We start from the raw sequence: 27965 nt of genomic DNA, 5'->3' as shown, positions 1-27965 counted from the left end.
GAAAAAGGTAACTTGGGGGAGTTGGTTTAGAGAAAAGGTGAGTAAGAGGTGGCATGACAGATGTTTATAAAATTATGCATGACATGGAGAAAGTGGATAGAGAAAAGCTTTTTCCCATTTCTCATAGTACTAGAACTCGTAGACATTTAATGAAGCTGAATATTGGAAAATTCAGGACAGACAAAAGAAAGTACTTCTTCACACAGTGCATAAATTCACTCCCACAGGAGACAGTGATGGCCACCAACCCGGATGGCTTTAAAAGAGGGTTAGCCAAATTAATGGAGGATAAGGCTATCAATGGCTACTAGCCATAAAGGCTATGCTCTGTCTCCAAGGTTGGAGGCAGTATGCTTCCAAATACAAGTTGCTACAAATTGCAGGACGGGAAAGTGTTCTTATGCTCAGATTATGCTTGTGGGCTTCCCATGTGCATCTGGTTGGCCACTCTGAGAACAGGATGCTGGACTAGATGAGCCATTGGCCTGATCCAGTAGGTTTGTCTTATGTTCCCTGTGTGGTTGACTAGAGGCAAAAGCACCCAGTGCTCTGGGTACCACACCTGTATAACTGTGTGCGCTAGAATTGATTTAACACTTGCAACTGGACACTTGCAAAAAGCATGGCCATGACTGAGCATGCCTCTTCTGTTGCTATTGCAGCTGCTGCTCACCACAAAAGGTTTCTGTTCAAGCTCAAGATGGATGATATTATGGTGAATCTCAAGACCTTTCACCCAGAGTATAGAGCAGGGACAAATGAGCCCCTGATGAGCCTGAGATGCCGTGCCAAAGGGCTGACAGTGAATGCCTGTGCCCACGCACTCTTCTTCTGCAAACTGCTCCAGGCCACCAGGTAAGGCAAAGAAGATACATACTTCTCTGGTTTAGATTTTCTGATATGGATTAAAGTTGCAAACTGGCCTTTTAGGGCTGTGTGCTGCCATAAGAACGAGGGCGCAGTCACTTAGGATATCTAGAAATTTTACCTCTTTGCCATGGCTGGAACACATGTGTAGCCCGTCTGTGAGGGAAACTGAAGGCACCGATTACTATAACATTTCCTTCTTGGGATGTTTCCTTGATTTCATTCTTCATTTCAAGATCTCCCTGAGTATTTTGATCAGGGGAACGATAGCATGTCCACAATACTAAATTACTCTTGGGCTCCAGTATCACCACCAGAATGATTCTGTTGAAAAGTCTTCCCCTTCTGAGATTTCTAGCTTGTTGGACTCAATGCCCTCTTTGATGTACAGAGTGACAGCATCTCTGGTACATCCTTCCTTGTTCTTCCTATAGAGTTTATATTCCGATTCCAGAGATAACTGTTGTCTCACTGGTTCTCTCCATTCCACCAGTTTCCCATTATGTCCACTATATCAACGTTGTCCTCTAATACCAGGCACTCCAGTTCTCCCATCTTGGCTCAGAAGCTTCCAGCATTAGTGTATAAACACTTGCATACAGTGTCTCTCTTCAAGTGTTGCTGGCATTCGTGTTTAGGCCTATAGTGCTTTTGTCTCTCTGCATTCACAATGCCTAGTTCTGCGTCTCCCCAAATTAATTTTTCACCAATTGTTTCCATCTTCATCCCAGGGGGAAGATTTGTTCCAAACAGGAACCTCCTTAGCTCCTGCTGACTTTCCCCCGTAATCAATTTCAAAGCTGCTCTACCTCCTTTTTTAAGTGCCAACAGTCCAGTTCCATCCCAGTTCAAGTGGAGCCTGTTCCCTTTTAACAGCCCTGGCTTGTCCCAAAATGTTCCCCAAAGCCAACCAAAGCCAACCAAATCCAAACCTCTCCTCCTGACATTATCGTTTCATCAGCACAATGAGACTACAAAGCTGTGCCTGTCTAGCTGGCTCTGCATGTGGAACCAGTAGCATTAAAAGAAAGCTTCCTTCGAGGTCCTGGCTTTCAGCATCCTATCTAGCAACCTAAATTTTGCTTCCAGGACCTCGCCACTGCATTTCCCTGTGTCATTTGGGCCATCGTGCACCACGGCCACTAACTCCTCCCCAGCACTATCTATCAGGCTATCCAGACAACAGACATCTGCAATGTTTGTGCCAGCCAGGAATTAACCCTGTGATCTGTACCCCATCACCCACCCAACTATCTAATGATCGAATCACACACTACCAGGATCCCTCCACTCCCCTAGAGATGTATCCTCAGCAGAAGATACTAAATCTAAATTAACAATTCGGAGTTTATTACATCGTGCTTGTAAATTTGTTTATAAACTAGAGTTAGGTGTGAGGAGTGAGGTGGGCAAGTTTGCTGATGATACTTGCTGATGATAAAGTGATGCATGTTGGGTCAAAAAAATCTTAATTTCACATATATGCTCATGGGATCTGAAGGGGCAGTGAATGACCAGGAATGAGACCTTGGGGTCATAGTGGATAGCTTGATGAAGATGTCAACCCAGTGTGTAGCAGCTGTGGAAAAGGCAAATTCCATGTGGGATGATTAGGAAAAGTATTGAAAATAAAGCTGCCGATATCTTAATGCTGTCATACAAATCTATCATGCGACCACGTTTGCAATACTGTGTACAGTTCTGGTCACCTCACCTCAAAAAAGTTTATTGGAGATTTAGAAAAGGTTAAAAAAAGGGCAACCAAGATGATCAAGGTGATGGACCTTATGAGGAAAGGTTGTAGCATTTGGGGCTTTCTAATTTAGAGAAAAGGCAAGTGAGAGGTGACATGATAGACGAGTATACAATTATGCATGAAATGGAGAAAGTGGATAGAGAAAAGTTTTTCTGTTTCTCATAACACTAAAAATCGTGGCCATCCAGTGAAGCTGAATGTTGGAAGACTTAGGACAGGCAAAAGAAAGGACTTCACACATCACATAGTTAAACGATGGAATTTGTTCCCACAGGAGGCAGTGATGGTCACCAACTTGGATTGGCTTCAAAAGGGAATTAGACAAATACATGGAGGAGAAGGCTATCAATTATGCTGTGCCTCCATGGTTGGAGTCAGCATGCTTCTGAATATTAGTAGCTGGAAACCTCAGGAGAGGGTACTGTTTTGCTCAGGTCCTGCTTGCAGGCTTCCCATAGGTAGCTCTTTGGCCACTGTGAGAACAGGATGCTAGACCAAATGGGCCACTGGCCTCATCGAGCAGGCTCTTCTTATGTTCTTAGAATATGTTTTTATTTTAATGGAACACCACTCACTAGGATGAAACACATAGACTACTAAATTTTGCCAAGGGTGGACTTTAAAGTGCTGTTGACTTTGTCCTTGCATGCCTTTTAGTCCTCTTGACAAAAGATGTCAAAGACACTTTCTTCCCCTTTTCTTGGAGGCAAAACATAAAGGGATCAAAAACAAACATTTACTTTAAGACTTTGTTCTGACTTCAGCTTTCCCCCTTTTGTTCACCTGTTTAATCGAAGTTTGAGTTTATTGATCTGTACATGACACAGCAAGACACTGTTTGTAATGGTTATTAGAGAGGGGCGAAGAACACGAAAAGACAGTACTATGGATTTCTTCTATATGATGTATTATGAAGGAGAGAATGAGCTTATATTGGGCAGCGGACCGTAGAATAAGTTGGTATATATACATACATTCTTATTGTGCATATTAGTAGGGGCATCCTAAACCAAAATTGAAAATTTGTGTTCATGCAAAATTAAATTTACACTGGCAAGAGAATTTTTATTCAGTGTACTTCCCCCCCCCCCACACATACATTTCATCCACATTGGTAACATTCATAAAAACAGTGCAAAAGTACAGGAGAGATTCAAAGGTACTTCTCGCAGTTGTGTAAAAACAGTCTAAGGCTGCTGTCCTATGCACACTTACCTGGAGTAAGCCCTATTGAGCATAGTCGAGCTTACTTTTAAGTAAACATGCATAGAATTGTGCTGCATTCTTCTTCTATAACATACACTGGCATGTGAACTTCTCATGTCTGAGTGCTGTCAAAGTACAAAACACAACTTTAATTTAAAAATATAATTTGCTTGTCTTGTGAAAAACAGCTAGGAAATCATAGAATTATGAGGTGGAAAGGGACCTTAGAGGTCATGTAGTCCAACTCATTGCTTAGTACAGGATCTGTAATACAAGATGCACTTTCAGTAGCAATGGGGAATCTATCATCCTCTGGCTGTTGGACTCCGACTCCTATAAATCCCTGCCAACATGGCTATTGGTTAAGGATTATGGTAGTTGCTTAAGGATAATGGCCACAGGTTCCCCATCCTTGACCAATGATTGTTCAGTCTCTGCTTAAATACCATTGTTCATTGTCTGAACCCCCAATGTGAATCCACCTTGCATGAAACTTAAATGTACCCCAAGAGTGTAACAGAACTTTTTTCTGGAATTTAAACCTTCACATTGCTCTAAGTATGTGATCCTCCTGGCAATAATCGCAAGAAAACACCATGATGCCCCTGTTTTGTAGGGTAATTGTGGTAAGTAGAGTGAGTGTGGGGGGGAGGGTACATGGGTTAGAATGAACTTAAAGTAATCTTGTTTATTCCTTGTGTTATTAAATAAATAGTTTTGGTATAACAGCACGTCTGATCCTTGGCTGGGATATTACAGGCCAGAAGGGTGGGCAGAGCAAATACTAAAGCTGGGAACAGTATCAATGGTGGCAGCGGTGAAGGGATAGTGTAACAGCAGCAGGAATCCAAAGCAACCCAGGGCTGTAATCTTTAAAGGCAGAAAGATACATGGGAATTGTGGCCTGTAAGTGCACCCAGACATTATGTAGCAATCTGTGGAGGAGACTAAGGCACAGTCTCAGGGCAGTACTGCATTACAGAGTGTCAAGTGGTGGCGCCTAGTAGTGGGATTGTGAGAGACCTGTGCTGGGGCCAGTGTGAGAGATCCATTATGAGACCAAACGGACCTGTGCTGGGGCCAGTGTGAGAGATCCATTACGAGACTAGACCCTGAGTAGGAGTCTGACAGGTGGTGCCAGTTGTGGTGGGATATGAACAAGAGGGAGTCCCCAGAAAGCAGTGTGGTTGTGTGGGGAATAATAAACAAAGACAGCTTCTAAGTGTGTGTGGTAAAGTTTGTGAGTTCTTAACAACATGGCTGAGTACTTGAAAATGAAGTGGGAAGAGCTGGTGAAGAAATGTATGGACTGCCTTCAAGTCGATCCCGACTTATGGCTACCCTATGAATAGGGTTTTCATGGTAAGCAGTATTCAGAGGGGGTTTACCATTGCCTCCCTCTGAGGCTAGTCCTCCCCAGCTGGCTAGGGCCTGCTCAGCTTGCCACAGCTGCACAAGCCAGCCAATTCCTTGTCCGCAACTGCCAGCTGGGGGGCAACTGGACTCCTTGGGACTATGTAGCTTGCCCACGGCTGCACACGTGGCAGGGCACATAACCCCTGATGTATAGCCTTTCATTTACCTCATGAGGGTATAGATGAATTGTGTGTAACACTAATCAGTTATACATCGGTCCAAAACCAAGAGCCTGTGAGAGAAGAGACCCCTGAAGAGTGCTCAAGTAATTCTGCCTATGTGGAGTATTTAAGAGACAAGTTAAGATGGGAACATGAAGAAAAAGATAGAGAGACTGAGATGGTGAAACTGAGAATAGAGACTGAAAGATTGAGAATGGAGGCTGAAGAAAAGGAGAAGCAGTGGGTCTTAGAGGCTGAAAGATTGAGAATGGAAGCTGAGATGGAAGTGGAAAGGTTAAGATTAGAAAGGGAGAAGTTTCATTCTGAGGAGATAAGAGAGAAATGCAGCAAAAATAAAAGTGACTCCAAAAGATTTCTCCGCATATGAGCTTGGGCAGGATCCCCAAATTTACCTCACAACTTTTGAAAAGGCAGCACAGATGTGGGGGTTACCAGAAGATACATATATGCAGTATTTATCAAACTTAATTAAAGGAGAATTGGCTGAGGTATATCAGTGTTTCCCCTCAGACAGGCCAGTGACATATGCTGATTTTAAGGAAGCAGTGTTTAAAAGATTTAAACTGGGGCCTGATTATTTCAGAAAACTTTTCAGAAATTGCCAGTTACAGACAGGGAGGTCTTTTGTGGAGTTGGGGGCAAAATTGATGGATATATTTGAAAAGTGGATGTTGAGTGTGAAAGCTCAATCTGTGGAGGAGGTAAAACTCCTTATGGTGGTAGACCAGTTATTCCATCAACTGCCACCAGACATTAGGTTACTGGTTAAAGATTGTTCCCCTAAGACTGTGCAGGAGGCTGCAGAGCTGGCAGATCATTTCGCATCAAACCGAACGGGTTGGTTGGGAAAGACACAAAATATTTTAAAACAAAACCCAATACAAATGGCAGAAGGGGGGCGTGGCTTCAAGGAGCCATAAAATGGCCGCATAATCCCTTTGCTCCTCCCCGGGATTCAACACCCTCTCTATACACACTATTGAACTCAAATACTCTTAATTTCCTCCTGTCTTACTCTGAGGAATGCTCCCCTCCCTTTCTAAGTCGAAAGAAGGACTCCTGGAGGATTATTTTTGACCGATTGAGGTGGATTACCCGAGCTCCACAAAGAGGCCTGCACTGGACAACATGGCCCCTGGGCAACACAAACTCACACATGCTTCAACGGCAGATGCAGGCCACAACTCACGTAACTTCAAAGACGAACTAGCCTCACAACTGCAAATACTGGAAAAGAAATTAGAAGGAGGCTGGACAGCAGCAGTAAAACCAATTGATGATAAATTGGAAACTTTAAACTCGCAGCCGAGGGAAATTGCTACTACTGCATCAGAGGCCCTGGATGTCGGCATACAGAATTCAGAGGATATATTGAAATTAAAACATGAAAATAAAATTCTTAAGAATCACTTGGAGGACCTGCAGAACCGAAGTAGACGTTCCAACCTGAAATTTAGAGGGATTAAAGAAGGTGCGGAGGAATACTCGCTCTCCATGGCATCCTTCCTCGCAGCGTGGCTTACAACAGCCCTGCCTGACTTTGAGATAACATCTGATGACCTGGAGAGAGCACACAGAACGCTGGCGACAAGCCTGAAGAAAAAGCTCTCCCACGCGGTATTGTGGTTTGTTTTACATGCTATGCAAAAAGGAAGAACTGCTACTTAAAATCAGAAGAGCTAAGGAATTATTATTTGAAGAACGCCCTGTCATGGTTCTGCAGGACCTTTGCCCTGAAACTTTAAGATGAAGAAGAGAATTACGTCCATTTACTATGCTACTTCAGAAGGAAGGAATCCGCTGCCGATGGGGATTTCCTTTCTGTCTCATAACATCGTATAATGGCCAGACTATATCTGCAGCGACGCCAAGAGAAGCCATCAGATTACTCCAAGCCTGCAATGTAGACTGCCCGGTAGAGCTAGACAACCCTCCAGTTGAAGAAGGAGATGAAATGGATCAACGAGACCCTCAGAACTGATGGCAGAAATCCAAGCCAGGGAAATCTTCCTGGAAGCGCCAAATGCATTTGGAAGCTGAGAAAGATAGACAACCCACACCGAACTCCTGCAAAGACTCCTGATATTTCTTTACCACTCCACTGCTTACTTAAGTATTCATACATAACAAGGGGCAATGTCGTTCTATTAAAAGGTTCCAATACTAGAGAGAGGAGATATGTATGTAGATATAGGGGGTTTGATCCCTTATAATTTAATATCTACCTCCGAAGTTTTTTTTTTCTTTCTTCGGGGGCATTTTCTCCCGGGGAGGGAGACAGTAGTAGGGGAAAAATGGTAGTTTTGTATTGCATTTTGTTCTTCTTTTGATGGCCTATCCCCTTAATTTAATATGTGCTTTCAGCATATTAGATCTAAGTCCAGATCCCTTGCCCATGGGCAAGGGCGCAGTTCTGGTAATCATACCAGTATCTGCAGGATCAGATCAATGTTCCTACAGTTTATAAGTAGGTTTATAGTTTGGTTACAATTTTTTTTTAATAGTAATAATAAATGAAGAAATGGGGAGGGGGGAGGGTGCAGGCATGGCATCTAAAATATTTCATTTTACTTTTCTAATGTTAGTACGCACACTGGTAGAATGTGTAAATGAAGTGTGCACATGACAGATAACAGACAAGGTTTAAGATTGGTTACACTAAACGTAAAAGGCCTTGGCAATGTAATAAAAAGGAACAAGATGACACACTATGTAAAACGCATGTCCCCTGCAGTCACTTTTTTACAAGAGGTACACAAACCAAAATCTTCTGAACCACTACTCAATCATAAATATTTCGGCAGCCAATTTATAGCACCAGGTTCCTCTAAAGCCAGAGAGGTGGCAATAATTTTTCAAACAGCATTTCCATTTATAACTCAGAAAATTTGGAAAGACCCTGCAGGACGTTATTTATTTGTGGCTGGTTTATTGAATGGTAAAGATTATTACACATTTGGAACACTGTATGTGCCCAGTAAAGGCCAATTAAAATTCCTATCAAGGGTATTATACAAACTTAAGAAGTTTCCGTTAGGTAATCTAATACTGGGAGGGGATTTCAATGTTAATTTTAAGGGATTATTCACACCTACAGTGAGACAAGGATCATCTTCAAAGCAACAAATGAAAAGAAAGACTAATGTCTCACATTTGGGATGACAATTCATGGATCTCATACATAAGTATGATTTAAAAGATACTTGGTCCGCACTCCACCCAAATGACCATAGTTTTACATATTATTCTCATGTAACTCATACACAATCCAGGCTAGACAGCATCCTAATCACAAAGGCATTGCTTCCTGCCCTTCACGACACCACAATAGGAATGATCAGAATCACAGATCATGCCCCTGTCATAGCCACCTTGCAGACAGAAATACAAGAGATTAGAGATTTTGACTGGAAACTAAATCCTCTCGTTTTAACTACACAAACTTCCCAAGACAAGTTACAGGAAACTCTTGTAAACTATTTCAAAGAAAATGATACACCTGGGATGCCCTTAAAAATACAATGGGAAACGATGAAAGCAGTAGTAAGAGGGGTCTGCATAAAAGAACTTAAAGAAATGAAGTTTAGGAATAAAATACAAATTGATCAATTGGAGAGGGAAATAAAGAAGTTATTACAGGAATTTGGTATAACGTGTTCAAAGCGTGTATATAAACAATTAGACACAAAACGTAAAGAATTAGATCTTATAGATACAAATAAAATTATGATTAATATGCTATATACAAAACAGAGATTCTATGAATTTGGCAGCAAAGGCTCCCGTCTTTTGGCTAATAGGCTTAAATCAAAAAGAAAAAGGAACACCATATCTACTATCAGAAAAGAAAATAATAAGCTGACTTGTTCTGTGGCTGAAATCAAGGAAACATTTATAGATTTTTTCAAAAAACTATATAAAGATAAGAAAACCAATCCTAAAGACATTGATTCCTATCTCCAAAATTCAAAATTAAACACTTTATCAGAGGCAGAGGGAATCTCTCACAGCAGATGAGTTGAAAACAGTGTTCTCTCTCAAAACCAATAAATCACCAGGCCCAGATGGGTTTACCAACGAATTCTATAAAAGATTTAAAGGCATACTAATCCCTAAATTATTGTGCCTATTTAATGCTATATTACATGGAGATCCATTTCCCCATACTTGGGCAGAATCAAGAATAATAGTTATCCCCAAACCATTCCGTTATCCTCTATCAGTAGATTCCTACAGGCCCATAGCTCTACTGAATACAGATTACAAAATATTCACCACAGTTATAGCAAACAGATTAAAATGTGTAATATCACATTTGATTCACCCTGATCAATCTGGCTTTATACCCCATAGGCAAATTGCAGACCCCATTAGGCGAATTGTAAATGTTATCAATTATTGTAAAATAAACAATTCTCCCCTTGCATTCTTGTCCTTAGATATGTTTAAAGCTTTTGATTGTGTGTCCTGGCCCTTTTTGATTAAAACAGCCCAAACAATACAATTTAATGAGAAATTTATAATGTTATTAAATAAAATATATTCGCCCACCATCTCTAAAATTAAAATTAATGGAATGAATTCATCACAGTTTGATATTCTCAGAGGCACCAAACAAGGGTGCCCCCTTTCACCACTGCTTTTTCTCTTAGTTATGGAATCATTGCCTCAACACCTTCGGAATAATGTTTACATAAAAGGAGTCCAAATTGAAAATAATACGCATTTAATGAGTCTCTATGCAGATGATACCGCACTATTAATCTCCAATCCTCTGGAAGCAACACCACATATCAAGCAAGAGTTACAGGTCTTTGAGGAGGTGTCTGGTCTCAAAGTAAATCTAAATAAATCAGAGGCACTGTGTTTTAATATTCCACCCATACAACAAAAACAATTCTCAGCTGCCTTGGGCGTACGTTTATGTCCAAGGCAGTTGAGATAATTAGGCATACAATTACATAGAAATTATAATAAACTATTTATGACAAATTATAGACCTCTCTGGTATAATATAAAAGCAGATATAAAGAGATGGCAAAGACTAAATCTCTCCCTATCAGCTCTCATTGCCTCAGTGAAAATGAACATATTGCCACGGCTCAGTTTTCTCTTCCATGCATTACCAGTGTATATCCCTGATAAACAGTTAAAAATTTGGCAGAAGAAATTGGAACATTTTATGTTTAATAAAAGGAAGCCTAGGATTAGACAATCATTATTATTCAGACATTCCAAGAAAGGAGGGTGGGGGATTCCAAATCTGAAATTTTATTTTGGAGCTAATCAATTATTCCATATAATTCATTTAATATTAGGGAGTAAATCACAAAGTTGGACACAATTAGAAAATAAAACAATACAAAAAATTAAACTGGGAATTTGGCTTCGACCTTTAAAAAAAAAATATTCCAGATTGCTGGGCAGAACCCACTTACCAATGCACTATTAAAAAGTTGGAAAACATGGAAACACCATGTGGTACCTAATGCATCACCGCTAATTCCATTAGTTTTCCACCAAGATTTCTTCAATACTAATAGAAGTCTACCCTGGCAAACATGGAAAGAACATGGCTTCTTTTATCTTCAGGATTTTTTCCCTAACATAACCTCCATCACAGAAAGATCATTCAGACATGCAAGGGTCAAACAGAAGTGCCTTGGCTACAATGGGGACAAATACATGATTTTCTTCTCCGTCCAAAAATTAAAACTCAGGCTATTTTGAATTTATCCACTTTCGAAAATATAATCCTGGCAACCCAAAACAAGGAAAGAGGAATTGTCTCTAAGTTATATTCAATGCTATTAGAATTGGGGGGAAACCCTTTGTTATGGCTTAAGAGTCAGTGGGAGGGCGATTGTTCAATCGAGCTTGAGGGGGAATGGAGTCAACTTTGGAATAAACAATTGGTGCCCACTTCCTCTCATCAAGTCCATGAAACCATGCTGAAGGTAGTGCATAGGTGGTATGCCACGCCTGTGCAAATTTCCAAAGTTACCCACGCGATGTCTCCCAAATGCTGGAGGGGTTGCGAGGAATTAGGTACGTACCATCATATGTGGTGGTCATGTGCTCCAATACAGATGTTTTGGACCCTAATATTTGATGAGATTCAATGAATTACAGGACAAAATATAGGAAAAAAACCACAATTAGCATTATTAAATTTCTTCACAGATTTAAATAAAGATTTAAATTGTAAACCATTAATAGGCCACCTTTTGATGGCAGCCCGGCTCACTATAGCCAAACATTGGCAAGATTTGAAAGGGGCCACCCTGAAATATTGGAGCCAAAAAGTATGGTATATAGCCATTATGGAGAAATTGACCTCAAAATTACGGCAAGCTCAGGGCATCGCACAAGCAAATACCTTTGTAGATATCTGGTATCCATTCATAGTTTATGTTAATCAAGCTCAAGGGGATGTAACCCCGCCGATATATTATGCTAATATATGGAATGCCTAAGATTAAATATAGCTATGCCTAGAGGGTGAGTGATAAGGAGATAATTGAGGGGGATAGTCTTAATGTTTTGTTGATTGTTTGTTTAATATAAGGTTTTATTAAGTTAGCCATATGATGTTAGAATATGGACCTGAGTTATTTATAATCATTTATTGTTTTTTATCTTAGATTGATTTATCATAATGGCTTTTGTTTTAAAATTTGTATATAACAAAATATGAAAAGAATATTTTGGATTTGTTTTGATTGAAAAAAGTTTAAAGTTTCAATCAAAAGTATTTTAAAAAAATGGCAGAAAGGATGTGGTACCACAGAGAGTAAACACTCTAACAAAATCTGAAGGTCGCAGGGCACCTCAAAATGGGTCTGTGTATCCTAAAATGGAGGGAAAAATCTCTTTTGGATGTGGTAAACCAGGACATCCACGATTCCAGTGTGAAGCTAGCAACCCCACCAGCAATCCTGTTCGTGTAAGAACAGTGAAGAATGAGCAGAGAGAGGGGAAAGTTAAGAAAATTCAATTCTGTCAAATAAGCTGGTCAAATGTGCAGGATTTTGACCCAAGCTTAAGGGAAGAAGTGTGTGTGCAAGGAGTGAAATATTGGGCTCTACTGGTGCTGCCCAGACTCTGTTGAGGCCAGATCTGGTGAAAGCTGAGGAAATTTTACCTCAGGAAAAAGTGGTTATACAAGGTGTGAGACGTGTGCGAGACAGCATTCTGATGGCCTTGATAACATTGAACTGGAGAAGAAAAGAGGAGGCTTATAAAGTGGGTATCAATGCCCAACAGCAGGAGCCTGTAATTTTCGGCAGAGATGTGATGGGATCACAGGGCCAGATTTATGTGGTGACAAGGCAACAGTTTGACAAAGCTACAGAAGCCATTTTGCCTGAAGCTGAACAGAAGCTAGCTGCTGGGGAGGCACAGGAGTTCAGAGATGAAACAAGATTCCATCTTGAAAGCCATAAAGGAGCAAGCCCTACCACAAGGATTTCTTTTTACAGAGAGCCTGAGGGATCAAACAGTATGGGAAAATGGGGTGCTGTATAGAATGTGACTGCCAAAAGAGAGAGATATAAACTGTGAACTAGTCAAACAGTCAATAGCGCTCAGCAAATACAGATCTAGGTTGCTAATAATGGCACATGGTATACCTTGCTTGGGACACCTAGGTATAAAAAAGACAAAAAAGAGACTAACTGCACATTATTATTGGTTGAATATTGCCAAAGATGTCAACCAGTACTGTTTATCTTGCCCAGTGTGCCAAAGAGTGGGTAAAAGTGGAGTGAAAACAAATACTCCATTGAAACCCCTTCCTATAATAGGACAACCTTTTAACAGAGTGGGGATTGACATAGTGGGTCCTTTCTCTAAACCCTCAAGGCATGGCTGGAGATATATCTGGGTGGTGGTAGACTATGCCACAAGGTACCAAGATACTGAGGCATTGAGATCAGTAGAAGCTCCTGCAGTGGCAGAAGCCTTACTGAAGATTTTTATGAGGCTGGGTTTTCCCCATGAAGTTTTGACAGATCAAGGCAGTGTATTTTTGGGAGAAGTTATGCAGTGCATATGGAAGTGCTATGGGCTGAACATCTAACAACCACTTATAATCCAGCTACCAATGTGTTAACTGAACGATTTACCAGGGTGCTGAAAGGGATGATAAAAAATTATGTACAGGATCACCCACAAGATTGGGATGATTGCTTGGGGTGTTTCTTGTTTGCTTACCGGGAGGTGCCACAAGAATTGACTGGGTTTTCACCTTTTGAATTAATGTATGCAAGGAAGGGGTCCTCTAGAGTTGTTACAGAATTCTTGGGAAGGGTCCTTGGTGGAATATAAAACGTCCATGGTAGATTATGTGATGGACTTCCATAATAAATTAGAATCCATGATGAAAGTGGTACAAGAAAATATGAGCCAAGCTCAACAAAAACAGAGCTATTGGTATGACAAGACTGCTAGAGAGCATACCTATGAAGTGAGAGCTGTGGTCATGGCATTTATTCCCAGAAAACATGACAAGTTACAAGCCAGCTGGGAGGGACCATTTGTTAATAGAGAAAAATTAGACACCTTGACTTATGTTATAACATCAGACAAACTGGAGAAAGACAAAGTGGTACATGTGAACATGTTAAAGCCCTATCACGCCAGAGATGCAAGGGTTTTACAAGCAGGGCCGGTTCTAAAGGGCGGCCAGGTTGGGCACTGGCCCGATGGTCCCTGGAGCTACAGGGGGCCCCTCAGCTGCCCCTCCACTCCCCTTCTGCGATCCATGGACCCCCCATGCCCCCCACACCCAACCTACCCCACCTACCTTTTTGCTGTCTTTTACCATTGCCCTTAATGAAGATGGTGGCCGCGGTTTCCCTAAGGTACTGAAGCCCCTGCCGCCATCTTAGTTGATGGCAGATGCATGTGCGTAGCACGCACACGTGCCATCAACAAAGATGACGGCGGAGGCGTCATCCCGTTAGGGAAACTGCAGCCGCCATCTTCATTAAGGGCAATGGTAAAAGACAGCAGAAAGGTAGGGAGAGTGGGGAGTGCGTGCATGTGTGATATGTGCACACGCACATGCATGCGCACACACGCCGGGGGCCAGGGCAAGCTGATGCCCAAGGGCCCTGGCATTCCTGGAGCCGGCCCTGTTTACAAGTCACCTTTTTCCTGAAGGGAGTGGCGCTGACTTGCCGGATTTGGTGCAAGAGAGCAAGACAGAGAGAGGCTTAGATCAGCTGGAGTGGTCAGAGGAGGTGGATGATCAGATCAAAGAGGAAATCCTGAGAGTATTTCCTCTTTGAGTAAACATGAGGGACTCTTTGATAATAGACCTGGTAGAACTAGTGTTGCAAAACACTCTATAGACACTGGCAATCACCCTCCAATAAGGTCTAACCCTGTTGTGTGAATGGAAGAGTGCTTGAAGAGATCAGGAAGGAAGAGAAGGAAATGTTAGAGCTAGGTGTGATACATGAATCGATTAGTCCATGGTCATATAGAATTGTGTTGGTACCCAAAAGAATGCTTGACTGTTGTGTGGGCCCTGAGTAAACTGTGTCCCTACATGTGGGGAGGAAGATTTACCGTGGTCAACGATCATCATGCGCTAATGTGGCTGGACTCCATGAAGAACAGTAACACCATGCTCCAGAGATAGTCGTGGGCACTGCAGGAATATCTAGTGGACTTTGTACATATTAAAGGAACGGACAATGTGATGATGATGGACTTTCCAGACATGTTCCAGAGATTTCAGTCACCTGACCTGGAAGTTGGACTGGATGGACACTCTCCTCTTGAGTGATATGAACTCTGTTGTAACGCATTGTATTATTCTTGGGCACAAGAAGAATACTATGCTTTTGTTAAAGGGGGGAATTGTGATGCCCTTGTAAATGTTGTATAGTAATTATGGTAAGTGTCGGTTTTGTAGGGTAATTGTGGTAAGTAGGGTGAGTAATAGGGGGGAGTACATGGGTTGGAATGTTGAAGAATGCTGAGGTGTGATTGGCTGAGCATCTGGATGGTTGAATGTATAAATGAGAGAATGACAGTTGGAGGTTGTTGTCGGTTGTGGGTTTTGAAGAGGTGGATTTGTGTTTAGGCGGGTAATGAGGCAGGTTTTAGGACTAAGATATATAAAGAGAAAACTATTATATGTAACTGCATGCATGTTGACTGAACTTAAAAATAATCTTGTTTATTCCTTGTGTTATTAAATAAATAGTTTTGGTATAACAGCATGTCTGATCCTTGGCTGGGATATTACAGACCAGAAGGGTGGGCAGAGCAAATACCAAAGCTGGGAACAGTATCAATGGTGGCAGCGGTGAAGGGATAGTGTAAGAGCAGCAGGTATCCAAAGCAACCCAGGGCTGTAATCTTTAAAGGCAGAAAAATACATGGGGATTGTGGCCTGTAAGTGCACCCAGACACTACGTAGCAATCTGTGGAGGAGACTAAGGCACAGTCTCAGGGCAGTATTGCACTACTAGGTGGCGCCTAATAGTGGGATCATGGGAGACCTGTGCCAGTGTGAGAGATCCATTACGAGACCAGACCCTGAGTAGGGATCTGGCAAACACACACTAAAGATATAATAAAGGTTGATTTCTTGAAAGAGGAAAATGGAAAATATAGAAGTGATATTATAATTAAAACATGGGCACCATCTAGCTAATAGAATCACATACTAGAGCTATGAGAGTATAGAGATGTTCTATGCCTATTCACACCCAAGATAGTAAGCACATAGACTCACATCAAAGAAATAAGAAAAAGAAGGGAATAGTAGAGGAATATCTACCTTTCCTGAAGACTGTCAAGGCACATCAGGAACAATTTGCCATGCCTGCCATAGTTACGAAATTAGAAGAAGGCTGGAACTGGGGAGGGCAGCTATGAGAGAACTAGAAAAGGTCCTCAAATGCAAAAATGTATCACTGAACACTAAAGTCAGGATCATTCAGACCATGGTATTCCCAATCTCTATGTATGGATGTGAAAGTTGGACAGTGAAAAAAGTGGATAAGAGAAAAATCAGTTCATTTGAAATGTGGTATGGGAGGAGAGCTTTGCGGATACCATGGACCATGAAAAAGTCAAATAATTGGGTGTTAGAACAAATTAAACCAGAACTATCACTAGAAGCTAAAATGATGAAACTGAGGTTATCATACTTTGGACACATAATGAGAAGCCATGATTCACTAGAAAAGACAACAATGCTGGGAAAAATAGCAGGGAGTAGAAAAAGAGGAAGGCTGAAGAAGAGATGGATTGATTCCATAAAGGAAGCTACAGACCTGAACAGAGTGGTTTATAACAGATGCTATTGGAGGTCAGTAATTCATAGGGTCGCCATAAGTCGTAACTGACTTGAAGGCACATAACAGCAACAACAGTTTAAATAAACATTTTCTTAGTTTAAGGAAGGATTCCTCTAAAGCAGCCTTCTCCAGCCTGGTGACTCCAGATGCTATTAGGCTAGAACTCCTGTCATCCCTCACCACTGGCCATGGGGTTGATTGGAGTTGTAGTCCACCACCATCTGGAAGGCACCACGTTGGGGAAGACTGCTCTAAGGAGTGTGTACCACCCATTCTTATTTCTAATTTAATTTGTTACACTTCCATTTAAAGGGATGTTGGTTCTTTTCTGTTCTTCCTCAGGAAGAAAGAGGAGAGTTGTGCAGGCACACCTGCTTGCACACTCGCTTCTCCCCCAGGATCGAAAGGCAGCCAAAGTCTGAACATTGGAATTATTGGTGGAGGCCATATTGGGAAACAGCTGGTGAGGACACTGCAGCATCTGGGTGGCATTTCAGGAAAGAACATTCAGATCTCCACAAGGCGGCCAGAAACTCTGTGTAAGAATCACATGCTTAACAGACATTTGGCACTCTACTTGTAAATGTCAGAAGCACTCCTGCCTACAGATCTAGCTTGCTTGCCAATCCTGCCACCATAGTTTAGTCCCACTGCTGCGAAGAAAGGTCTTGCTAGATACTTAAAGAACTCAGAATACAGGCCCATGACACAAATGTGCATAATGCTCATTTATGTGCAGAGGTGCCTTTGGGAAACAAAGATGGTGGGTGGGTGGAGTATCACCAGCACTGCACTTTGCAGAGTGCCCAGCCATCCTAAATGTAAAAAAAAAAAAAAATGGGTGGGGGAAGGGGCAGGAAATCTGTGCTTGGCACAAAAGAGCAGGGGCTCAACACTCCCTCCCCAGGGTCACTCCTAAGAACACCCCTGACTCCTGCAATGGTAAAAGTCCAATTCTGCTTAAGAATCCACCTCCATAGGCTATTGGCTTTCAACATGACGATATATTTCCTGATTATAACATTTGATTTATTCTCCTCCTCCAAAATTTTACTCTGTAGAGGTACCAGCTACAAATGGTTAAAAAATGAATAAATCACAAGTTAAGCCACATTGTTTAAAATTACAAGAGCTGCTGTGGTCCACTAGATTAAATGTTGGATTTTGGACCAGGAGCAAGGATTCAAACCCCAGTGTATGTCATACAAATGGACTTCAGAGGGGATGGCTCTCTCCTTACTGATTAGCTGATGGATGGGGACAGCCCTTTGGCACTGGAGAGGTCGCTTGCAATCAGCTCACTGACATTAACAGCCCCATTGAAGCTGTCACCTGATACATCAGGAGACTGACAGGTAGGTGGCCCCTCTCATCAAGTTGGCTGGTAGGGTATGGGGAAGGAAATATACATGGGTTGGATCCAGTTCCCCACCCCTGAGGTATGGACTTAGTAGGGAGCTTGGGGTAAGTCATTGTCTGTCTCAGTTCTACATTCTTAAAATGGAACATTTGAGACAAATAGGAACGTGCTTCAGAGTTTTTCCTAGGTGGAATGACTTAAGCAAAAGTTGGGTTGCATCTGCTGGTGGAAAGCACTTTCATCTGTGCTAGTTGGGGCAACCAATTTTCGCCAACCCCGGACTACTTAAGCCCTTGGCCTGCCCGAAAGAACCTGCTCCTGAGGGTAGGAACGGGGGAAGCTTTCACAAGCAGGTCCATTCAATTAAGACAAAGCCACCATGAATACAACCCATTGTTATTTACACACTGAGTTCTTGGGAATGGGAGGGAAAAGAATCTATGCATCCAAATAAAAATATAATCCCATTATGAATGTTAAAATAAGAGAAATATAATGGATTATCCCCCCTCCTTCTTTAAAGGCTCCTGGTTTTTTTGCAACTAATTCTTCTAAAAAAAAGCATGGGTGCTCTATTATTCATCTTCCCCAGATAAGTCATAGGTTAATAGGCAAGCATCTACATAGTTTTTTTAATTGCTTTGGCTCAAATACATTTTTGCCAGCAGTCTCAGTATTGATCTGAAAAGTCACTATTGTTACAGCAATATTTTTCAGTTTTATGATTTATAGCTTCACTTTATAGCAGTTGATCCTAATGAGGTGTCCGGAGCACAGTCTTGTCATGTTTTATTGGATGAGTTCCAGTTCGTTCAGCTTGAGGACGTAGACAAGGTGCTTGGACAGGTACGTGCAACCACTTCGGTACTGGATCCTTGCCCCTCCTGGCTAATAAAAACTAGCAGGGATGGAACAGTTGGCTGGGCCAAGGAAGTGATAAATGCCTCTTTACGAGAGGGAGTGGTCCCTGGCTGTCTGAAAGAGGCGGTGGTGAGACCACTTCTGAAAAAACCTTCCTTGGACCCAGAAAATTTCAGCAGCTACAGACCAGTAGCGAATGTTCCATTCCTGGGCAAGATCTTGGAAAGAGTGGTTGCTGGCCAGCTCCAGGCACTATTGGATGAAACCGATTATCTAGATCCATTTCAATCGGGTTTTAGGCCTGGTTTTGGCACTGAGACGGCCTTGGTCGCCCTGTTTGATGACCTATGTCGGGAGAGAGACAGAGGGAGTGTAACTCTGTTGATTCTCCTTGATCTCTCAGCGGCTTTTGATACCATCGACCATGGTATCCTTCTGGAGAGGCTCGCGGAGTTGGGAGTTGGAGGTACTGCTTGGCAGTGGTTCCGCTCCTACTTGGCGGGCCGTCTCCAGAAGGTAGTGCTTGGGGAACATTGCTCGACACCGTGGGCTCTCCAATGTGGGGTCCCGCAGGGGTCGGTTTTGTCTCCCATGCTTTTCAACATCTACATGAAGCCATTGGGTGCGGTCATCAGGAGTTTTGGAGTGCGCTGTCATCAGTATGCTGATGACACGCAGCTCTACTTCTCCTTTTCATCCTCTTCAGGTGAGGCTGTCGATGTGCTGAACCGTTGCCTGGCCACAACAATGGACTGGATGAGAGCTAACAAACTGAGGCTCAATCCTGACAAGACTGAGATGCTGTTGGTGGATGGTTTCTCTGATCGGATGGTGGATATATACCCTGTCCTGGATGGGGTTACACTCCCCCTAAAGGAGCAGGTTCGTAGTCTGGGAGTCTTCTTAGACTCTTCCCTTTCACTTGAGGCTCAAGTAGCCTCGGTGGCACGGAATGCGTTCTACCAACTCCGGTTGGTAGCCCAGCTAGGTCCAAATTTGAGTAAGGAGGACCTTACATCAGTTGTACATGCTCTGGTAACCTCGCATTTGGACTACTGCAATGCGCTCTACGTAGGGCTACCTTTGAAGACAGTTCAGAAGCTACAGCTAGTGCAAAATGCGGCGGCCAGATTGTTAACAAGGACCAAGCGGTCCGAGCACATAACACCTGTTCTGGCTCGCCTGCACTGGCTACCAATATGCTTCCGGGCCAGATTCAAAGTGTTGGTATTAACCTATAAAGCCCTATACGGCGCGGGACCACGATACCTGTTGGAACGCCTCTCCCGATACGAACCGGCCCGTACACTACGGTCTACTACGAAGGCCCTCCTCTGGGTTCCGACTCATAGGGAGGCCCGGAGGGTGGTGACAAGATCTAGGGCCTTCTCAGTGGTGGCCCCCGAACTGTGGAATAGTCTCCCCGAGGAGGTGCGCTTGGCGCCGACATTGTTATCCTTTCGGTACCAAGTTAAAACCTTCCTCTTTTCCGAGGCATTTTAATTTAAGTTAACTTAATTTTTAAAATTTGTTGTAACTGATTTTAGATTGTTTTATTTTTATATGTTTTGTTGTATTATATTGTGTGGTTTTATTGTATTTCTTGTGTTCACCGCCCAGAGAGCTATTGCTAGTCGGGCGGTATAAAAGTCTAATAAATAAATAAATAAAATAAATAAATAAATAAATAAACTTGCAGAAATTTAGTTGCCCCCACTCTCTCTTTACTCCAAGGCATTCCAAAAACACTCAGAAATGGAACCAGGCGATTAGGATATGTTGCCATGTATGATAATTATATTCAAATATCGAGGAAGGTCATTATTTCAAATGAGGTGTACACACACATGGAATAACTAGACAGTCGAGGGATGCTTAGAAAAATAAAATCCTTTTCCATCATCATCCCTAAGGGCAGGGAGAAGAGGATTATTAAAAGGCTTTTTATAGTTTTTGAAAGGTGGCCAGTTCCCTAGGCTTTGCTCTTTTTGAATTATAGGCTTTAAATCAGAGTTTTTGAAATAGTGCCAGCTGATTATTTTTTCTATATTTGTTGTTTCTGGAATAGAAACTTAATTAACTTAATGACCTGTGTTGTATAACATCTACTTGTCATAATTTCTATACAAAATTCTCAAAGTGGCATCAGATGAGAGGGACTGGCTACAAAGAGATCATCTCATCAAGTTTGTGGCTCGTTTTCTTTCACGTTAATGTATTTGAAAGGAAATTACACACATACCCTGCTGCCTGCTCCCCACCGTAATGGAGCCAACCTACCTGAGACGCTGCCTCCACCCTAGTGTCCTCTACATTAAGGCTGGTGGGAAATACTCTTTTAAGTGTGCACCAGATTACGCCCCAGATCAGAACTAAAAGGGCATGCACAGAAAATTCTCAGGGGTTTCTCTGTAACTGTAGAATACTCTCTCTCCAGAGGTTTGCCAAAGCCTGAGGCTGTGCATCTTTTGGAAGTGCTAGTGGAAGATGCTTTTACTGATGGCAGGAATAGGGAGCTATAGAGAAGGGCAGAATGGGATAATTGGAATAGTCTGTTTCCACTCCAGGTCCTTGGAATGGTGTGTGCTATTCATGCAAATCAAGTGTTCTGTGTGCTTAGCATCATAATCTAACAGTGCAGTCCTAAATAAGTTTACTCAGAAATTAGGCGTTCTGTGCTCAAGTGGTACTCTGAGTTGAGTGTGCATAGGATTGCAGCCCCAGATATTAAATAGGTGGCCATTCTTATAGGGGAGCAGGGATAATGATTCCTTTCTTTTGTTCTTTTCTAGCGGAATTCCAGATGTTGGGAGTTGACTGCTTTTACAACAATAGGAAGCTAGTAAGCTGGGCAGATGCTGTATTTCTCTGCTGTCTTCCGTCTCACCTCCCACAAATCTGCTCAGAAGTCCAGGACGCACTTAAAAAATGTTCCATTGTTTACAGCCTAGTCACAGCTATCCCTCTTCCCAGGTATTGTATATTATATCAGAGCTAGTTTAGTCTGAACAAATTAACTGCATATCGTATAACTGTGCAATATGACTTAAAAGTAACAAGTAACTATTTCCTCTACATTTAGCTGTTACTTTGTGGAAGTCTTGGTGACCCTGTTCTAGGTGACCCTTCCTAGTTCCATGTACTTTACTTGGGAACTAGATCTAAGAATTTTGTTCATATTTAACTTTGGAATTTTGAGAGTAACAATGCAAATCTATGGATGTTTACTGGTGGTAGTATAGTGGCAAATTCAGAAGTGCAGGGTCCCTTCAAGATAGTCACAGCCATGTCCACTCCCATCCTTTTTTTCTGCTAAGTTGAGAATGAGATCCTTGTTAATGCTTTCTCCCACAACAACGGACATCCCTAGGAGCAAATCAGCATGAAAGGAGAAAGTATTTGCTACTGAGGAGAGTCTTCTCAGTGGCTCACTCACCTTTTCACTCTGATTGGCTCCAGTCAGCAGGAAAGACAAGGAAGCATGTTAGAAGACTCTTCTCAGTGGCTAACACACTCCCCTTTCATGCTGATTGGCTCATAGGATGCTGGAGACATATGGACCTTGCTGGGACTCGCAGAAATATAACCGATCTCAGACCCCTCGAGTCCTCAGATGACTACACCCCTGTTAACTGGGAAATAAATCCCATACAGTTCCAATGGAATTTTCCTACTGGTGTGCATTGGGTTATAGAGTGCTACTTTACAGATGTACTCCTTCTTCCTGCTTGCCTCTCAGACCACAGTATAATCTTGAGTAACTCTGCTCTTATTTGCTTTTAGGCTGAAGCAACTTCTTTCCTGCAATGCCATCTTGAGGCCACAGTACAAGTTCACAGAGAGTGGACTCTTTCAAATGTGGGAGGCTAGCAGGACGGTTGTGGAAGCCCTTAAAGACCCAGCTGTTATCCAAGCCACATGTCCCTGTAGCCCTAAAGGTAGGTAACCTACTTTTCTTCAATTCACAGCCCATGTGAAGAAGAGAGGTTGATTTTTTATATTTTTAAAAATTTAATATTTAGTTGTAATCATAGCCTGATTGTTGTATGTGTCAATAAATAGGAAATAAGTAATTTACCTGCCCAGCCCTGAATCAAGATGCACATCGCATCATCCCGAGGAACACTTTTATGTTTATACTAGAGACCAAGACTGCAACATTTATTCATTCTTTATTTATCAGTCAGATAACAGAAAAATATAAACCATACTACCTCTTGTTTTCAATAATAAATATCTTTCAAGTGTTACATTTTCATGGTTTTCATTCCAGTAACTGATAAAACAAGTCCATCTCTCTGCAAACATAAGCTGAAAATTTCTAATTCTCCTCTTTGTCCATTTCTGCCATCTCAAGATATTTCAGTAGCCATTCCCTAAGAGATGGGGCTTGTGGATTTTCCCATCTACGTGCCCAAATTGGTTTTGCCACAATTAACACAATTGCTATCAAGGATTTCAAATTTTGGGGGATATTTTCTTCAAGCACATTAAACAAGACCAACACTGGAGTTAGCCTCAGTGTACATCCTACCATATATCTATTATTGTTCTCACAATTTGCCTCCAAAAACCATAAAACCTCCTGATATTCCCACCAGATAGGTGACAAATGAGTGTATATAGCTGAGCATGTTCAACACATAAAGTGTGTATCTGAATACATTTCATTAAGTCTAGCTGGTATTAAATGCAAAGTTTATTTTTGTTACAATTTTAACAGTTTTATTTTTCATTTTTGAGCCAGCGTGGTATAGTAGTTAGAATGTCAGACTAGGACCTGGGAGACTAGGATTCAAATCCCCACTTGGCCATGAAGCTCGCTAGGTGATCTTGGACCGGTCACAGCCCTTCAGCCTAACCTACTTCACAGGGTTGTTGTGAGGATAAAATGGAGAGGAAGAAGAACCATGTATGCTGCCTTGAGCTCCTTGGAGAATATAAACAAAATAAATAAATAGATAAACCCATTTTTGTTATGGAAATATGAGCAGAGTAACTCAGCAGTCTGAGTATGGAGTGTGCCAGTGTGTGTTTTTACCTAAGAAGTAGGCTTTTATCCTCCATTTAAATCACTAAGGCTAGGTAGGCAAGCCTAGCCAGCTGGAGGACTAACTCTATATTTCTTCTGGAATACAAACAAAAAAGAACCCGAACAGGAGTTGCACTTGCCCCACTTCCAACACTTTTCTCTCTGAATGCTATAGCATACGTTCTTGTCTGTTTGAACCCTGTCTGTTAACCCGTTCACTTTGTCTCTCTCTCCATTCCATAGCATTGTCTCTTCTCTCCCTACCACCAAAGGTCTGACCCTGTTAGTCATTTACTTTCTTTTTCTATTTCTCTCTGCAGCCCAGAGATGGAGTCTCAGAGGCAGGTGCACCATGTAATATCGCTGGCCACATCAGCCTGGAAAAAGTAGTGCCAGCACCACATACCTCTGAGACTCAATCCACACATGCAGCAGAATGGTAGAGCAGGCTGGAGGTGAGAGGGGTGACTTTTGCTAATGCTCCCCCATGTAAAAAAAAAAGCTTTCTATAAATAAATAACTAGCAAATCTGTAGACTATTGGGCTTCTTGCTGTACTAGCTTTCTTCATGCAGGGACTTGTCTATGTAGACTGCTGGGCTCCTACTGAGAGGAAGGGCGGGATGTAAATGAAATAATAAATAAATAAATAAATAGAAAGACATGAAAAATGTGATACTTCCACCTATAGTCCTGAAGTGGTAGCTGCTTCAGAAACCAACCATTTTATTCTTTCCTCATTTAGCTGCGTGTAAATATGGACCCTGCATCCAGGGAGAGGAAGAGTGATGCAGGTGTTCTCTCAGCCCAGTCCCCATTCATCATCAGGGGTGTAGTTGTCCAGGGTCTTGGGGGGTCTTAGACCCTTTACTTTTTGGGGGGTTGAGTCCATATGTCTCCAGCATCCTACAAGCCAGTCAGCATGAAAGGGGGGGGTGTTAGCCACTGAGAAACATCTCCTAATATGCTTCCTTGTCCTTTCCTGCTGATTGGAGTGAAAGTAGGTGAGTCAGCCACTGAGAAGACTTTTCTCAATAGCTAACACTCTCTCCTCCGTGCTGATTGGCTCCTAAGGATGTCTGTTGTTGTGGGAGAAGGCTTTAAGAAGGATCTCATTCTAAACTCAGCAGCAAAATAGGGGGAGAAGGTGGTGAGGCTATGACTATCATGAAGGGACCGTGCACTTCTGAATTTGCCACTGCACCACTGTTCACGATACTTCTTGTGCAGGCCTTAGATGTTTCCCCAAAAAGATACAGGAAGGGGCCTTAAACCATGGGTATTTGCAAGCCTCCACATGGAGGTCACAAATTGACAGGAGAGGGCTGCAATTGGCCTAAAGGCCTTATGTTGTAAATATGGTGAAATAAACATTTGATATGTCTAATGCAACATTTATCTTTATTTTATTTAACAAAATTATATATGCCACTTCAATGTAAACACCTCTTAGCGGTTTACAAAAACATTAAAATTATCAATAAGATAGTTAAAATCAAAACCTATTTAAAACAATTAAAACAGCTAGTAACTAAAAACAATTAAAACAGATCAATATGTTATTTTACAGAGGAAATTGTTGTCAATGTGAAGTGGTTGGCAGCTGTTTTCTATGCGGCTCTAAATAGCTACACACGGCAGCATTTGCCCTACATGAGAGCCCTCCTCTTTCTCAATCAAGTGTGTTTTCTTGAGGATGCTGCCCCTGCCTCTGTAGAAGATAAATCAGAATCACCAGTGCTTGTTTGTGAAAACTTTATCAACCCAGCCTTTGCTTCCTCCCTGACAAATACTGAGTAAGTCAGTCAAACTGGAAATAATGGTGTTTAATCTTGACCTAAACATTTTTAAAAGGCTGATAGTGCTCTATTTTTGTTATTTATTATTATTATAATCATCCACACTTTGCCAGTAAGTCTCCAGACAGTTTACAGAAATTTAAGATAAAATATTAAAAGCAATCAATACAAATTACGTTCACAGGAATAGGATAGTCCTGAAAACATACATCTCAAGTGCTGAAGGCCGGAGAAAAGAGGTGCATCTTTAGTGGTTTCCAAAAACTGTACATCAAATGTGCCAGATGCTCCTCTGTACGGAGGAAATTCCACAACTTAGGGGCTGTCACAGAGAAATCCCTCTCACGGGCACTATTCCCCAGGCCACCACACTTCTGAGGTTGCTGGAACTACCAAGAATGCCTTCTCCGTTGATTGTAATACCTGAGAGGGTCTGTAGGGAAGGAGATGGTCTCTAAGATATTTGGGGCCTCAGTTGCTTACAGCTTTAAACACTAATGTGAGCACCTTCAATTGAGCCCAGAAACAAACTAGCAACCACTGCAGCAGTTTTAAAATAGTGATTATATGAGTTCTAAAAACAACCCTAGCCAGTAATCTAGCCACTACATTTTGGACCATTTGAAGTTTCCAAGTCATCTTCAAGGGCAGCCCCACGTAGAGTGCATTGCAGTAATCCAATATGGATGTTACCAGAGCACAAAGTACTGTTGCCAAGTTACCTCTGTCCAAAAGGGGCTGTGATGGCAAAACAGCCGTAGCTGGAAATAGGCACTCCTAGCCACCAAGGCCACCTGAGCCTCCAGTGACAATGTTGGATCCAGGAGTACCCCCAAGCTCATTTTTGGTAGCTATGAGTGATCTGCATTAGAAGCAGGATTTCCAAGTTAAAGAACCCTAGGTATGTTCTTGAAGAGGTGCCAGTAACTTCAGTTCTGATGACCTAACCCCCAATTTTCTTGTTCTCCAATTTCTGCTCAGTGTAAGTATCCAGGAGACTTAGAGATTATATAGTTGATTATTTCTAACATCTGGGGTTAGTGTCTGCTTGAGACAGAGTCAGTTCTAAAGTTGGGCGGTTGTGTGGAGGCTATTGGAAATGCTTCATGATAGCAATACCATAATCATTATTTAAATAATATTTAGGGTGGATAATCCTCTGTGTGTGTGTGTTCGTTCTATAACATTGCTGTGGTCACTGAGTATAATCCACTGGCATGGATAAACTATTTATGGAGCGAACAATTTCCAAAACATTACATAGAGCTTCTCCCAGCATTTCTAGCAGCTGTAATAGAATGTTTGACTCTACCCTAATGTAAAACATATTTACATTGCTGTCTTATTCAGTCATTTTCTCCCTTCTTCTTTGGCATAAATAGACATGAATTTAAATGAGCAAATACATTTTAACGTATCTGTTTTTTGTCCCTTCAGCAATAGCAGTTATGTGTGTGAGTGGGCGGGCGGGGGCAGGACTGGAGCTGTGGTGTGCAAGGGTGGGTTTTAACCCTATGTTTGCCCATGCTGCAATTCTGCTGACAATCCTCTCCCCATCCAAGCTGTTGTTGTCCTCAGGAGGGAAGCTTCTATTCAACTGCTCTTGTTAAGAGAAAAAACAGGTTTCCTAAAAAGCATTTAATGTCATGTCTGTTTTGGACAGCTACTGCTGACAAGAAGGTAGCTGTGCTACCTAGCTGTGCAGTATGTCCTGTTCTTTGAGTGTCTGTTTTCTCTTAGTGACACTTACACAAGAGAAAAGGGATTGACTGGTTAAATATGAAATCTTCCCATTTCTCTGTTTAATAACTCTATAACTGTAAAATGATAGGGATAGAACTTTTTTTGGATGTGTTTGTTGATCTATATGTTTTCTGTTCTCCTAGTACCTTCCCATGGTTTGACCTGACAACTGTACAGCTAAAGGACTCGCCTCTTAGCCAGCTTCTTGCAACAAGTACATCTTTCCAGAATAGCATTGCTTCTTTGTACTGTAAAATGATTGCAGCATTGCCCACTGAAGAATCCATGAAAATAACCCTTAAGACATCTCTTTCAGCAGTGCTACTGGATCCTACCAAAACTTTGATTCATGGCATGGACAGGACTTGCGTAAGCAAAGTAGAAGAGGGATCTAGTACTGATTCTGAATCTGAAGAGACATAA

The 27965-nt window shown here is 41.9% G+C and overlaps 1 protein-coding gene across 1 annotated transcript; it reads left to right on the top strand.

Moving 5' to 3' along the window:
• Positions 1-680: 680 nt before the first annotated feature.
• NOXRED1 (NADP dependent oxidoreductase domain containing 1) lies at positions 681-27965 on the top strand. The gene is made up of 6 exons (XM_061612813.1): positions 681-855; positions 17091-17287; positions 21762-21942; positions 22753-22907; positions 25571-25796; positions 27686-27965. Exons 1-6 carry the CDS (start codon positions 701-703, stop codon positions 27963-27965), a joined length of 1194 nt encoding a protein of 397 aa, XP_061468797.1. The 5' UTR covers positions 681-700.

This window comes from Rhineura floridana, chromosome 2, assembly GCF_030035675.1.
Source record: "Rhineura floridana isolate rRhiFlo1 chromosome 2, rRhiFlo1.hap2, whole genome shotgun sequence".
NCBI lineage: Eukaryota > Metazoa > Chordata > Lepidosauria > Squamata > Rhineuridae > Rhineura > Rhineura floridana.
This window is presented reverse-complemented; position numbering and strand designations above follow the sequence as displayed.

Excerpts from the sequence above, each read along its gene's own strand:
- NOXRED1 (XM_061612813.1), top strand. The coding sequence starts at position 701 with ATGGATGATATTATGGTGAATCTCAAGACCTTTCACCCAGAGTATAGA. Across the intron at positions 17,288-21,761 it reads AAGGCGGCCAGAAACTCTGT|CGGAATTCCAGATGTTGGGA; the intron begins GTAAGAATCACA and ends GTTCTTTTCTAG. Across the intron at positions 22,908-25,570 it reads ATGTCCCTGTAGCCCTAAAG|AGGAAATTGTTGTCAATGTG; the intron begins GTAGGTAACCTA and ends GTTATTTTACAG.